The 12,173-nt window shown below is 35.7% G+C and overlaps 1 protein-coding gene across 7 annotated transcripts; it reads left to right on the top strand.

Moving 5' to 3' along the window:
- The first annotated feature begins 955 nt into the window (after window positions 1-955).
- On the top strand, window positions 956-8,195 carry LOC107858615 (glycine-rich domain-containing protein 2-like). 7 transcript variants are annotated; one of them, XM_047406485.1, is made up of 10 exons: window positions 1,184-1,322; window positions 1,974-2,178; window positions 2,527-2,644; window positions 2,736-2,990; window positions 3,555-4,010; window positions 4,610-5,148; window positions 5,570-5,768; window positions 6,690-6,869; window positions 6,955-7,519; window positions 7,562-8,195. In XM_047406485.1, the coding sequence occupies exons 2-10, from the start codon at window positions 1,979-1,981 to the stop codon at window positions 7,675-7,677; spliced, it is 2,628 nt and encodes an 875-aa protein (XP_047262441.1). In that variant the 5' UTR covers window positions 1,184-1,322; window positions 1,974-1,978; the 3' UTR covers window positions 7,678-8,195. The 7 variants fall into 7 exon arrangements, with proteins under 7 accessions (XP_047262438.1, XP_016558829.2, XP_047262441.1 ...); XM_047406487.1 differs by having other exon boundaries at window positions 6,955-7,528; window positions 7,613-8,195; XM_047406486.1 differs by having other exon boundaries at window positions 6,955-7,570; window positions 7,613-8,195.
- The last annotated feature ends 3,978 nt before the right edge of the window (window positions 8,196-12,173 follow it).

Below are 12,173 nucleotides of genomic sequence, written 5' to 3'. Positions count from 1 at the left end.
AAATGATTCCAATTAAAATTAATATATATTTTAATTCAGTTTCAATTTAAACTACTCTCTCTCTCTCTCTACATATACTCCCTCCGTCTCAAATTACCCGTCCCAAATTTTCTAATTTGATGTCCCATTTTACTTGTCTTTTTTTCATTAATCAAGATAAAACAATTTTTTTTTTCATGTTTTACCCTTTGCATTAATTATTTTTCTTCAAATTAAATTGTAAATATCATCTAATAAGGGTACTATGGTAAACTAAACATGTTATTAATTATTTTTCTTAATCAATGTGCCATCTCAATTTGGGACGGAGGGAGTATATATATATATATATAAATTTTTCATGATTGACTATTAAATTTATGCGCTAATTTTTTTTTCTTTTGGTTAAAAAAGGTTAAATCATCAAGCAAAATATATGTTACTATTAAAACATTGTCGAATACGAATGTTGCGTTGTGAAATATAGATGGATCATTCATTAATCATTCATGAAATTGTATATCTTCAGTGAGTATTCTTCATATATCTTGGTTGGTGAGTTATTTTTTTTTTAAAGAAATTCATATGTTGTACAATAATAATTGTTCAAATTTTTAAAAATATACTATTAAATAAGGAGAATAATACATAAAAATCATATTTCATAAATGAGAATGGTGTAGTGAGTTGTAGTGAAAAAGAATGGTGTTTTAAGGCTACACGAGGATAATCTTGAAATAAGGAAGAATTACAAGGAATAAAAATATTTTTTTATTGATCAACTTATAATGACCTATAAGACAAAAAAAAAAAATTAGGGAATGAATTACTTATAGTTTTTAGTTTTTTTTTAAAATAAATTTTAAAATTATCAAATACTCTAAAAAATAAAAAATAGGTTAAAAGTCATGTCGATCAACTTTTAAGCTCTTCTAAACACCCTCTTAATTGGAGAAAAAAATTGTATACTCAAGATAATATCAAAATCACATATCAAAAATTTTGATTGACGTGTATTAGCTAAATTTTCTCTTACACCACACCTAGCAAATTGCTTTTTTTTATTTTTTTGAAAAAGAAAAAAACTTGGCGGATAAACAGAGGGTATTGTTTGGTTTATAAAGGGTGTTTGTGTCTAAACAGAATATATTGTACTTGATCTTTCAACCAACTGATATCGTACTCTTTCATCACGTACTACTATAAATTTAAAACATCAAGCTAACTTGCTCTATAAATAAATTATCTTCCATTTCCTAATTGTTCCATCACAAAAGCGTTGAATCTTTAATACACTAATTAAGGACTCACAGGCGATCGATCCTCGTCTCTTCCATTTTCAGGTAAGTGAAAATACATCCTTTTTCTCTTTTCTCCTTTGCGGTAGGATACGGATTGATATCAGAATGATTAAGCAATTAATAATTATTATCTTAAAAAATCTGCGCGTTGATTCTAATTTTCTTGGACAAACAAAATGACTTTATGAGACAATACCTCGTAGAATGTCTCTCTGGACGTTTGTTTATTTATCCAGTTGACTTTTGAAATATAAACTGCTTCAATTGTTTCAAAAGATCCCTCATCTTTCTTGTTGAGTCCTGTCCTTAGTTTGATTATTTTGTGATTTTAATGTTGCTGAACGTGGCAGTGACTTCGTTTGTTGTGAAATCAAATTTTGTACTGTGTGAAATAGTGATCCATGTTATATTTTAGCTATCAATAGATAAATACTAGGATAATTAATTAATGATCCAATAAGTTTAATTTTACTTTGTTCTTTTATGAACTGGCTCGGTGGTCGTTGATGAATCGTGAATAATAGCGTACCTAAAGGGAAAAACTTCTCTTTTTTTGTAATTACATTTGTATACTTTTGTTTATCGCACGATGCGATTTAAAGATAAATTTTCAGTTTCTGAATTGACGTGTTATACTTTGATGAACTCTCCAAATTGTGATGTGTTATACTTAATCTTGTTGCTTTTGATTAGCATTGATGCTTCGATTTGACTATAGAATGGACATTAGTGAAGAAAGGATGGAGATGAAGCAGCAGTTAGAGTGGAATGAAGCTCAGAAGGCTGTGATAAATGTGGACCTTGTTGCTGCAGCTAAAGAGCAGCTCAACTTTCTTTCTACCATCGATAGGAACCGTTGGCTGTATGAAGGCCGTGGTCTGGATAAAGCTATTCATAGGTAATAATATGTAGTAATTTCTACGTGCTTGTCTATAGTTACTTGGTTCCTGACTATGATTACTGGTTATTTGGGATGTTTACTTGGTAATTCGTTTTTTTAAATCTTCTTTGAGATAATTACAAGTTAAAATTTCATTTCTTGAGAGTATTATGGAATATGATAGTTACTATCATTTGAAGTTGTTCTGTATGTTTCCTTATCTTATATTTGCCTATTATCAATTTGTCATGTTGTGTGAATTTCAAAAAGGATTTGAGATTCTTTTTGCAATCTAGTGAACTTGACGTGGCTCGCTAGTTTCTTTTTTATATTTAGAGAACGTGCAAATTAAAATCCCAATTTCAGGTACTACTCATGCTGGCTGCCACTGTTGGCAAAACACTCTGAGTCCCGCTACTTTGACGGACCTTTGATTGTTCCTTTGGATTGTGAATGGATTTGGCATTGTCACAGGCTCAATCCTGTAGGTGTCTAACATTTGTTATAGAGCTTCTTTGACTAAAAGCTTTTAATTATTACATACTTAAATGTCTCCATTCTGCCTTCTTTTCCAGGTTAGATACAAGGCTGACTGCGAGAAATTATATGGGAGAATTCTTGACAACCATGATGTTGTATCTTCTCTGAATGCGAAATCAAAGCAGGAATCTGAAGAACTGTGGAAACGTTTGTATCCTAATGAGACTTATGACTTGGACTCAGCAAGAGCTCTTTCAGAAGATGTCCATGCACAACCTTTACAAGCTGAAAAATGCAGTGATTATGATCTAGTCTCTGCTGTTAAACGGCAAAGCCCTTTCTTCTACCAGGTGAGCGATTTTGTTTTGAGTATAACAAAGAATATCAGCAGTCAAGCTTGTACAGTTCAGAAGCTTAGTTTTCTTTATTTGAATGCCAAGCTTGAGAATCAACATTTTATGCTGAACCATATAAACAGAATGGTCTTTTCTCATTCTGAAAGCGATAAAGGAAACCAAAGCTGAAGGTGTAGGGGGTATTCCTTTTGCCTGCCATCCCATCAACAACAACGACATACCCGGTGTAATTTCCTAAGTGTTCTGGGGAAGGTAGCGCGTACACCGACCTTACCGCTACCTCATAAAGATGAGCCTGCCATCCCATCCTTATGGATATATATGCCTACGAGGCCAGAACTAAACTTCAGCTGTTTTCCTGCCAATTATTGTTAAATCATAGCATCCTTCGTCATTCTTGTGACGTTCTTTTAGTTATCTACTTGGTTAAGCAGTGATGTATAAGTCCTGTTTTCTTTAAATGCTTCGAAGTATGATTGCTTGTGATTCAGAATTTGACAAACAGATCTATGCAAGTAGGCTATGTTATTTGTATCATATGTTATGTCTTTCTTCCAGGTATCTAGACCACACATAAACAGTGATCTCTATCTTGAAGGTGCTGTGGCTCGATACAAGGGTTTCTTACATCTGATCCGGAGAAACAAAGAAAGATCGATTAAGAGTTTCACTGTTCCAACTTATGACATAGACCTTATCTGGCACACTCACCAGTTACATCCTGCTTCTTATTGCAAAGACCTTGTTGACATTATGGGTAAGGTGTTAGAACATGATGATACTGACTCAGACCGAACAAAAGGGCAAAAGTTGGATACTGGATTTTCTCGAACTACAAAGCAGTGGGAGGAGACATATGGTTCAAGATATTGGCGGGCAGGTGCAATGTATAGAGGCAGTTCACCATCTCCTCTTAGGACTTCTTATTTCCCCTCCAAGCCTACAACCAAGAACATAGATGTTTTCCATGAGCACCAAAAGATAATGTATTATCCTGCGATGGAAGCAGTGGAAGTAATTATCTTCTTTCTACTTTTTGCTTTGTCTTCACAATATTGTTTACACATTTTGAGATTCAATATTACTGAAATATCTAGGATACTTGCATATAATGAATTCCATTTTCAAATTTATATCTGAAGTAATACGTGCCAGGATGAGAGATCTGGAGAATGAGTTGAAAACCTATTATATTTAATTATGGCCTGCTCTTTTCAATCAGTATGTTGTTAATGATAGAGGTCATAGGTGAGCCATATTATTTTATGTATAATTGAAATCCAGTGTAGAAAATTATATTACAACTTTAATTCCATGTTGACATTATACAGTGAAATTAACAATGATCATTATCTGTATGGTCTTGCTATGCTAGGTGTGGTGTCAATTCATTTAACTGTATCCTCCAGGACCTATTTTGAACATTGCTGCTGCTCTCTGATATAAAGAACATCACTGTGTAACCTAGATATTTATCACTTCACTTGAAATTATCTACTTGTCTTATAGCTTATGATGACATGGCTTCCTAGTTTCTTATTAAGTGATTTTATGTTCAAATTAGTCAATATAAAAAAGTTGTAACTTTTAGTAACTTCCCCAATTATTTACAGGTTATGTTAGAGTTCGTAGATATCAGAAACTTGCCAGAAGGACACAAGGGAAGTGTCTTTGTCTCATTTAGCAAAACTCAACCTGATAGAATCTTCAATGCAAAGAGACAACTTACTATTTCGTCCATAACTGGGGAAAAACAGGTTGCTTATTTCCATTGTGAACCTAATGGTCATCTTCTTTTTGATCTCATGTCCTCCTCATCATCTGGTTTGCCTATTCCAAATTCTGTCAAATCTATGGGTTCCGCTAAAGTCTCTTTAGAAGATTTGGTTAGCCCGAATTCAAAACTTACAGTGGAGAAGTGGTTGGAAGTTGTGCCAAGTTCTAAAATGGAAACAGTAAAGCCAATCTGTTTACGGGTAGCTGTCTCAGTTACAACACCTACTGCAGCACCATATGTCTTTCACTTTGTTCGTCCTCGAGCATTCTCCAAAGCTTCTTGCTTTTTCCCACTTCCTGGAAGGATTCAAAATACTAAGAATTGGACTCGTGTCATTGATGATGCTGGTGATGAGGTCATTAGCCTTCAAATGAGGTACTTGATGCTAAGAATTTTATGCTGTTCTGCGTAAGGACTTTAACATATATGCGCCTGTTATTGATTACTATCTACTTTCTTTTTCTTTTCAAATTTATTCGTGATTAACTGCGGAATCATGATAGATTTGTTATGGCATCATCTAAAATATATGTTACTCTGACATCACCATCAAATTCTTCAGAAAGCTTTTTAACTCTTTGAAACGAAGTTAGGGGTAATCATTTTATGAATTCCCTGTTGAACCTAATTCAGCATTAGGGGACCTTTCTGATATTGTAAGAGTCATGGACCTTTGTGTTAGGTGAAAGTTGTAAGAAAAACCGATAATGTCACTCAACATGTAAGAGAAGTTAGAAAACTGTCATTACATTTTCTCCTTGCTGCTTGAAATTCTCTCCATGGTTCCACTGTTTAGGGACTTGAAGAAATCCAAGGGTAAAAACGATTCTACGTTGCGCAAAGAGGTGATCGGCATCAGCAGGTCCGGTGAGGTACATTCTCTTGCTGAGTTAGTAGGGGAAGAGTGGTTGCTGTTAGATGCTCAGTGGTCCCTTCAACTTCAAACATCCAGCAGCGACGACGGACACCTTTTTGAGTTGGCTGGTCACAGGAATGTGAGTGTTTATCTGTTGCCTCTTCCTTTTTGTTTTTTGTTCAAAATACAACGGGAAAGTAGATTACCGTGCTCATTTAATATATACCATTGTCACTCTTACACTCATATAATAGATGATTAATATTTCGTATCAGATTTGCTGGAAGTGCATCTTTGCTGGTAAACACCAATTATCATTGATTTAAGATTTATCTCACATTCCTCAACTGAGTTTTCCTGGGAACATGACTTTGCTGCTAACACTCTGTAATGGAGCCTCTACCTCTTTAGTTATTCTGCATAGATGGTTCCAGCCAGGCAGCCATAATCTTACTAATGTTCTCTTGCGGAAATATTTGGTGTTTGGAACATTACAAAGCTTAGTAGGTACTAAGTTATTGATTAGGTCGTTGTTCTGGCGGCTGCAAAATGCCATTCCCTCAATTTCAATTTGTTCGTCAGAGTTTGACTTGGCTTGGAGTTTAAGAAAGTAAAGATGACTTTTGAATCTTGTGGTATTAAACTAATGATATGTAGAACGTACCAAAATGCCATTTGACGTTGTGATCTTAAACATATCACGTGAAAAGTTGGAATTAAAGATTTTCCAGAAGAGGAAAGGGGCATTCTTTTTTAAACGGACTAAAAAGGAAAGTAAGACAAACAAATTGAAACAGAAGGAGTATTATACTAAGTCAGAACAATTTCAGTCACCTTAATACCTATGCGCTTAATGTCATTATTTTTGGTCTTCGCAGCAATTTCAAGAGACTGTTTCCGATCATCATGAATTTGAATATTGTGGTCAAAGTTCTTTTATAAAACTTCTCATTTATTAACTTATTTCAAAGTCGTGAAATAGCTGAATTTGTTGGGTATTACCCATAATTTGTGATGATTCCACAAGTTCACATTGTTCTGACTCTCAATGAGTTTATAGTTCCGGCACTCATATTTTGTACAGGTGAAGTTCTTCCCTGGTCAGAGGCTGGATTATGAACACAACCATTGCACAAACCAAAGAAGTCAAGATGATTTTATGACAGCAGTAGAGTTCTCTGCACTGGAACCTTATGGAAAGGCAGTAGCATTGGTTGACTTGAAATTTGGAGTTATTAATGTAAGTCATTTTGTTATACTGTTGGTCCAGTTTCAACTTGTGGAATTACATTCCTCTAATGGATATGATTTCTTTGTAAAATCAGGTGAAAGAGGAGTGGTTTCTTTTGCCTGGTTCTATAACAGCTTTCGTACTTTGTGATATATTGAGAAAGGAAGGGTATAGTAGCCTGGTCGGCAGTGCCAAACATTTGAAAGAGAAGGATTTTTCCACCCAGGAAACTGACTTGTGCCATGAAGATAGTCTGGAATCTGAGACAGAGAAGGGGGTGCAGTTGGACCTGGAGGCTCCCAAAGGAAACATTGTAGCACCCGCAAATGGAGCAATCAGTGGAGGGTTCAGTAATCTTACGAGGAGTGGAGCCTGTGGCAATTGTGGTGCTGCTGGTTGTGGAAACAAATTAGAGAGTGGTGGTTGTGGTGGGTGTGGAAGTGGAGGCTGTGGAACTATGTTAGAAAGCAGTGGTTGTGGGGGCAGTGGCGGCTGTGGTGGAGGAGGTTGTGGAAATATGTTGAAAAGCAGTGGTTGTGGAGGCTGTGGTGGCAGTGGTGGCTGTGGTGGTGGTTGTGGTGGAGGTTGTGGAAATATGTTGGAAACCAGTGGTTGTGGAGGCTGTGGTAGCAGTGGCGGCTGTGGTGGTGGTGGTTGTGGTGGAGGAGGTTGTGGAAATATGTTGAAAAGCAGTGGCTGTGGTGGAGGAGGTTGTGGAAATATGTTGGAAAGCAGTGGCTGTGGTGGAGGAGGTTGTGGAAATATGTTGGAAAGCAGTGGCTGTGGTGGCTGTGGTGAGGTTGTGGCAATATGTTGAAAAGCAGTGGTTGTGGTAGTTGTGGTGGAGGAGGTTGTGGGAACATGTCCAAAAGCAGTGGTTGTGGCGGCTGTGGTGGTGGTGCATGTGGTAATGGTTTGGCATCTGTGAAAACTGCTAAGTTAATGCATAAATGACATCCCAAAGGAAACTGATGCTAAAATTAAAGCTGATGAAGTCCTATCACTTTCATGCTTTTTACTGTTTGTGGAACCCTTTCCTTATTATTACACAATAAGCTCTTCATGACACTCCTGCGTCATGTAATCAGGATTTCAGCTGTTTGGAAATGTTTGTTGATGTGTTGTTGTATTATAATGAATATTACAAGGAAATCAAGTGTCAAGGATGAATGTACTCATCTGGTTCTATTTGTATTATTATGAATGTAAAAAGGGAATAAAGTGTCAAGGATGAATGTAGGTTCAACTATAAGTTGTTCTAGTGTCTGGTTTGTGTGTCTTGTCTGTGTAAATGCTATTATGGAATAAAACAAAGGAGGCTGTGTTGTTTGCGTACCTTTTCAGTGCTTGATGTGCCTAAAATTTACGTGCTATGAATATTGCTTTAAGCTGAATTAGTTGGTGACTCAATTATTTGTTAGTGTTCATGGCTGGAACCAGTCAATTGCTGATCTGAAGTTAATGACGCACAATCGTGGATCATTTACAACCCATGACAATACGAAAAAGAGACATGAAAAATCCTTATTGCTCCATATGAAGTAGTCATTCACATTTGACAAAACGTGTATTACACCATTTCTCACGTCATTTGTCTCCCAATTAGCTGCCCACCTGCCTTCTCTTCTTCGTATAAGTTCTCATTTCACTGCGTCGCATGAGTCATGGCACTAGTGATTAATTTGAACACAGCGTCAAGTAGGAAATTTGGAGCCATAGTGAGCAAATAAGCCCAAGAGAAAATGAGCACCCATTTATTGATTATTTGTCGTCGTTGGGTTTGTTATTACAGCTACATATCTTATCAAGGAACTTTACCTTATCAGGTTACTCAAAAACCAAGTTGCGTTTGTAGGGAGAGCTTTACCCTCCCAATGTGGGACTTTCTGACACGAATCTGAATTTAGTCGGGCTCCAATGTGGGTACCAAATAGCGGATGGAAAACCAAAAAAAAACTGCAAGTACCTTTATACACAAACATGGTTTGCTCCTGTAATAGCAAGTCAAATTACATCAACCATGTAAATTGTTTTTAAGCCATCAAGATGCAAAACTTGAATTCTTCTGGGCCTCATGTTGAATAATATCCATCAATGTATTTATCCAGGAAAATTGGAAGTCCAGTGTAATGCACGCCCCATGTGATAGAATGCTAATGAAAGAAACTAAGAAAGAGTCTTCTTATTGGCAGGTACGAGTGGATCCAACATTACATTATTGGATTCGCCAGAATACAATACTTTCAACCCAGAATATGAACTTATGTAAAAATTTTATTTAGGGAAAAGGGTAAAACATACCCCTCTACTTTCATAAATTAGCTAAGTTTGTCCCTGGTTAAACTATGAGGTTAACTATGCTCCTGTCGTTACCAAAGTATGCAAATATATCCCTCTTTTTAATTGTTTTCCATGTAGGCTAATAAGTGCGTGAGGTGGATGCCACGTGGCATGCCAACTCAGTGCCAAATATTTATTATATTTTTTCATTTAATTTTTCTTTTCTTCTTCACAATTATTCATTCTATTTACTATTCCCATCTTTTCTCAGTTTTCTATACCATGTTTCACATTGCTTTCAGGTCCTAATACCATTAACAACAGCTCCAACAACCAAAACTCCCAACTAATTCAGCTCTAGCCACAGCTCCAGCTTGCGCTAACTAGCCAAAACTCACGGTACTCTCGATTTTCTCCATTGCTGCTTCAATCCCCTTCTCAGCATTCACCAATCCTTTCTCCGCCACTTCAATTCCCTTCTCTGCTGCTACGATTCCCTTCTCTGCTGCTAAGATTCCTTTATGTGCTGCCTCGAATCCTTCCTTCACTAATTTTTCTGCCTCCTCTTCTGCTTTCTTAATCTTCTTTCGCAATCCAAACAGGCCAATATCCTCAGTTTTTTACGGCATTTCCTGTGCTTTTACTGCTGTTGTCGCTGTTACTAGAGAGATCAATTGCCTCCGGCCTAGGAGAGCCATCGACGTCTGCTTTGTTGGAGGATTTGTGTTTGCATTTAGCAGACAACGGGGTGAGAGTGCGCAGTGTGAGTGAGGTAGTGGTGGAAGCCATGGGTTTTGTTCTCTCTATAATCAAACTGAGGTGTGCAAGGCAACGTCTATACCACAATGGAAAGGCATCTTATTAGAGCAATAACTATGGAGAAAAACAAGAACAACGACAGAGCAGGCAAAAAGCAATGTGAAACATGGTATAGAAAACTGAGTAAAGATGGAACAGTAACACTTGTTTGGATGGTAGTTTGTCATGGTTTTATAATGTACGGTACAATATGGTATGGGATGGGATGGGATGATACTGTATAGTATAGTATAATACAATATTTGGATAGATTGTATCGTTCACTACTATTTAATAACAGTTTTTTGTTTGGTTTGATGATATGGCACTGTATCGTAATGGGTAAATTTACTAAAATGCCCTAATTGTTATAAATTTTGAATTTATCAATAAAATAATTTTCTTTCTACAAATATAAGGGATTAAAGCAAATTTATCCGATTGTTATCAAAAATAATATAGAAAAGTGCGCAAACATCCTCTGGACGACCCATAGAAAAGCCAAAGATGTGTAATAGAAAATATAGTATTGGACTAGATTATGTTAAGAAAGAGCTATATTAACTCAATAGTTGTAGGTTCCTCATTGAATTCAGGTAACAATCACGAGCTTTTGTGTAAAAGATCATCCTTTTTAGTATAACAATGAAGAACCCATATTGAAGTATATTAGTATAGAAGATCAAAAATACCATCAAGATTCAATTGACCCACAAGTGTCAGAACTATCTTTATTTTTTATTTCAGGTAAAAATCATGAGCAGCTTCACAGGTCGATGCATTAACCAATTTGATTATAATTGAATAGGCTAGGCACATATTTGTATGAACATGGTTTCACCTATTTCCAGTGCATGTGCTTCTGAAAATTAAGACACTCAAATTTCTAGAATAAAATTTTTAATGGAGAGAGAATAATAAGCAGTTAAGTTTTTAAAAAACAAGCTTAGAAAAACAGAACGAGCGTAGAAGATGAGACAACAGAAGAAAGAAGAAGAACGCAGATGAGAGTGTAAAGTAGGATTAAAAATATTAAGTAAGGGAATAATCGAAAAAAGAAATAAGAAAACCACGGGATACCACCGAATCAGTGGTTTTAAAAAGTGAGGAATTCTATGGTTACCAAACAATGAAAAGATACCATACCATACCATACCATACCATACATTTTAGAAAACAATCAAAACAAACATGGTTCCCTTGATAATTATACCATACCATGAGAAACCACCATCCAAATTGGCACTAAATAGAATGAATAATTGTGAAGAAGGAAAGAAAAATTAAATAAAAAAAATATAAATATTTGGCACTGAGTTGGCATGCCACGTGGCGTCCACCTCATGCACTTATTAGCCTACATGAAAAACAGTTAAAAAGAGAGGTATATTTGCATATTTTGGTAACGACAGAGGCATAGTTGACCCCATAGTTTAACCAGAGACAAACTTAGCCCATTTATGAAAGTAGAGGGATATTTTTGACCCTTTTCCCTTTTATTTAAATTGCAACAAATAGTATGAGATAACAACTTTAAAAATATAATTAGTTCAAGTTCAGAATTTTAAGATTGAACTAATAGAATTTAAATTGTGAATCTACCTCTGTTAGTAGAACATGCCTCTAACCACTCCTTTGCACAATTATGATTTAGTTCATGAGCAAATTTTCCAAAGATGATTTCCTAGGAAAGAAATTCCGTAATTAGTACAAACCTTTTAATGCAATGATAAAAGGATGATAACTAAGACAAAAGCAACTGAATTAAGAAAAAAATCACTCTATATTTTTATAGGTCTGTGAAAGAACGTAAGAGTTGCCTAACCAATGTATACAACGATAAACTAGAATAAACTGAAAGTACAGCTTAAGGAAAACAAACATACAATATTCACGTGAAAACCCCCTTGCCCAAGGGAGTAAAATCACGACCTACCTCATAGGATTTCCAACTACTTCACTATCTTTAAGCAACTTGATTACTAACTCTGTAGTTCGAAGGATACCTCTTAATCCTATACAACTTGTAATAACTCTATTACAAGACTCCACAATAATAACTCTATTGTTAACAACTGAAACAACTAACTCTAGCTTATTCAACTACTTGCTAACTCTAGCTTTAACTGTCAACTATCTCTAGCTGACTCAATATTGATAAAAGAACAAATAATGAAACACCTACAATATCTTAACAAGAGAAGTAGGTTGAGCATTTATAAATTACTGATAAAG

The sequence above is a fragment of the Capsicum annuum genome, chromosome 2, assembly GCF_002878395.1.
Source record: "Capsicum annuum cultivar UCD-10X-F1 chromosome 2, UCD10Xv1.1, whole genome shotgun sequence".
NCBI classification, from domain to species: domain Eukaryota; kingdom Viridiplantae; phylum Streptophyta; class Magnoliopsida; order Solanales; family Solanaceae; genus Capsicum; species Capsicum annuum.
This window is presented reverse-complemented; position numbering and strand designations above follow the sequence as displayed.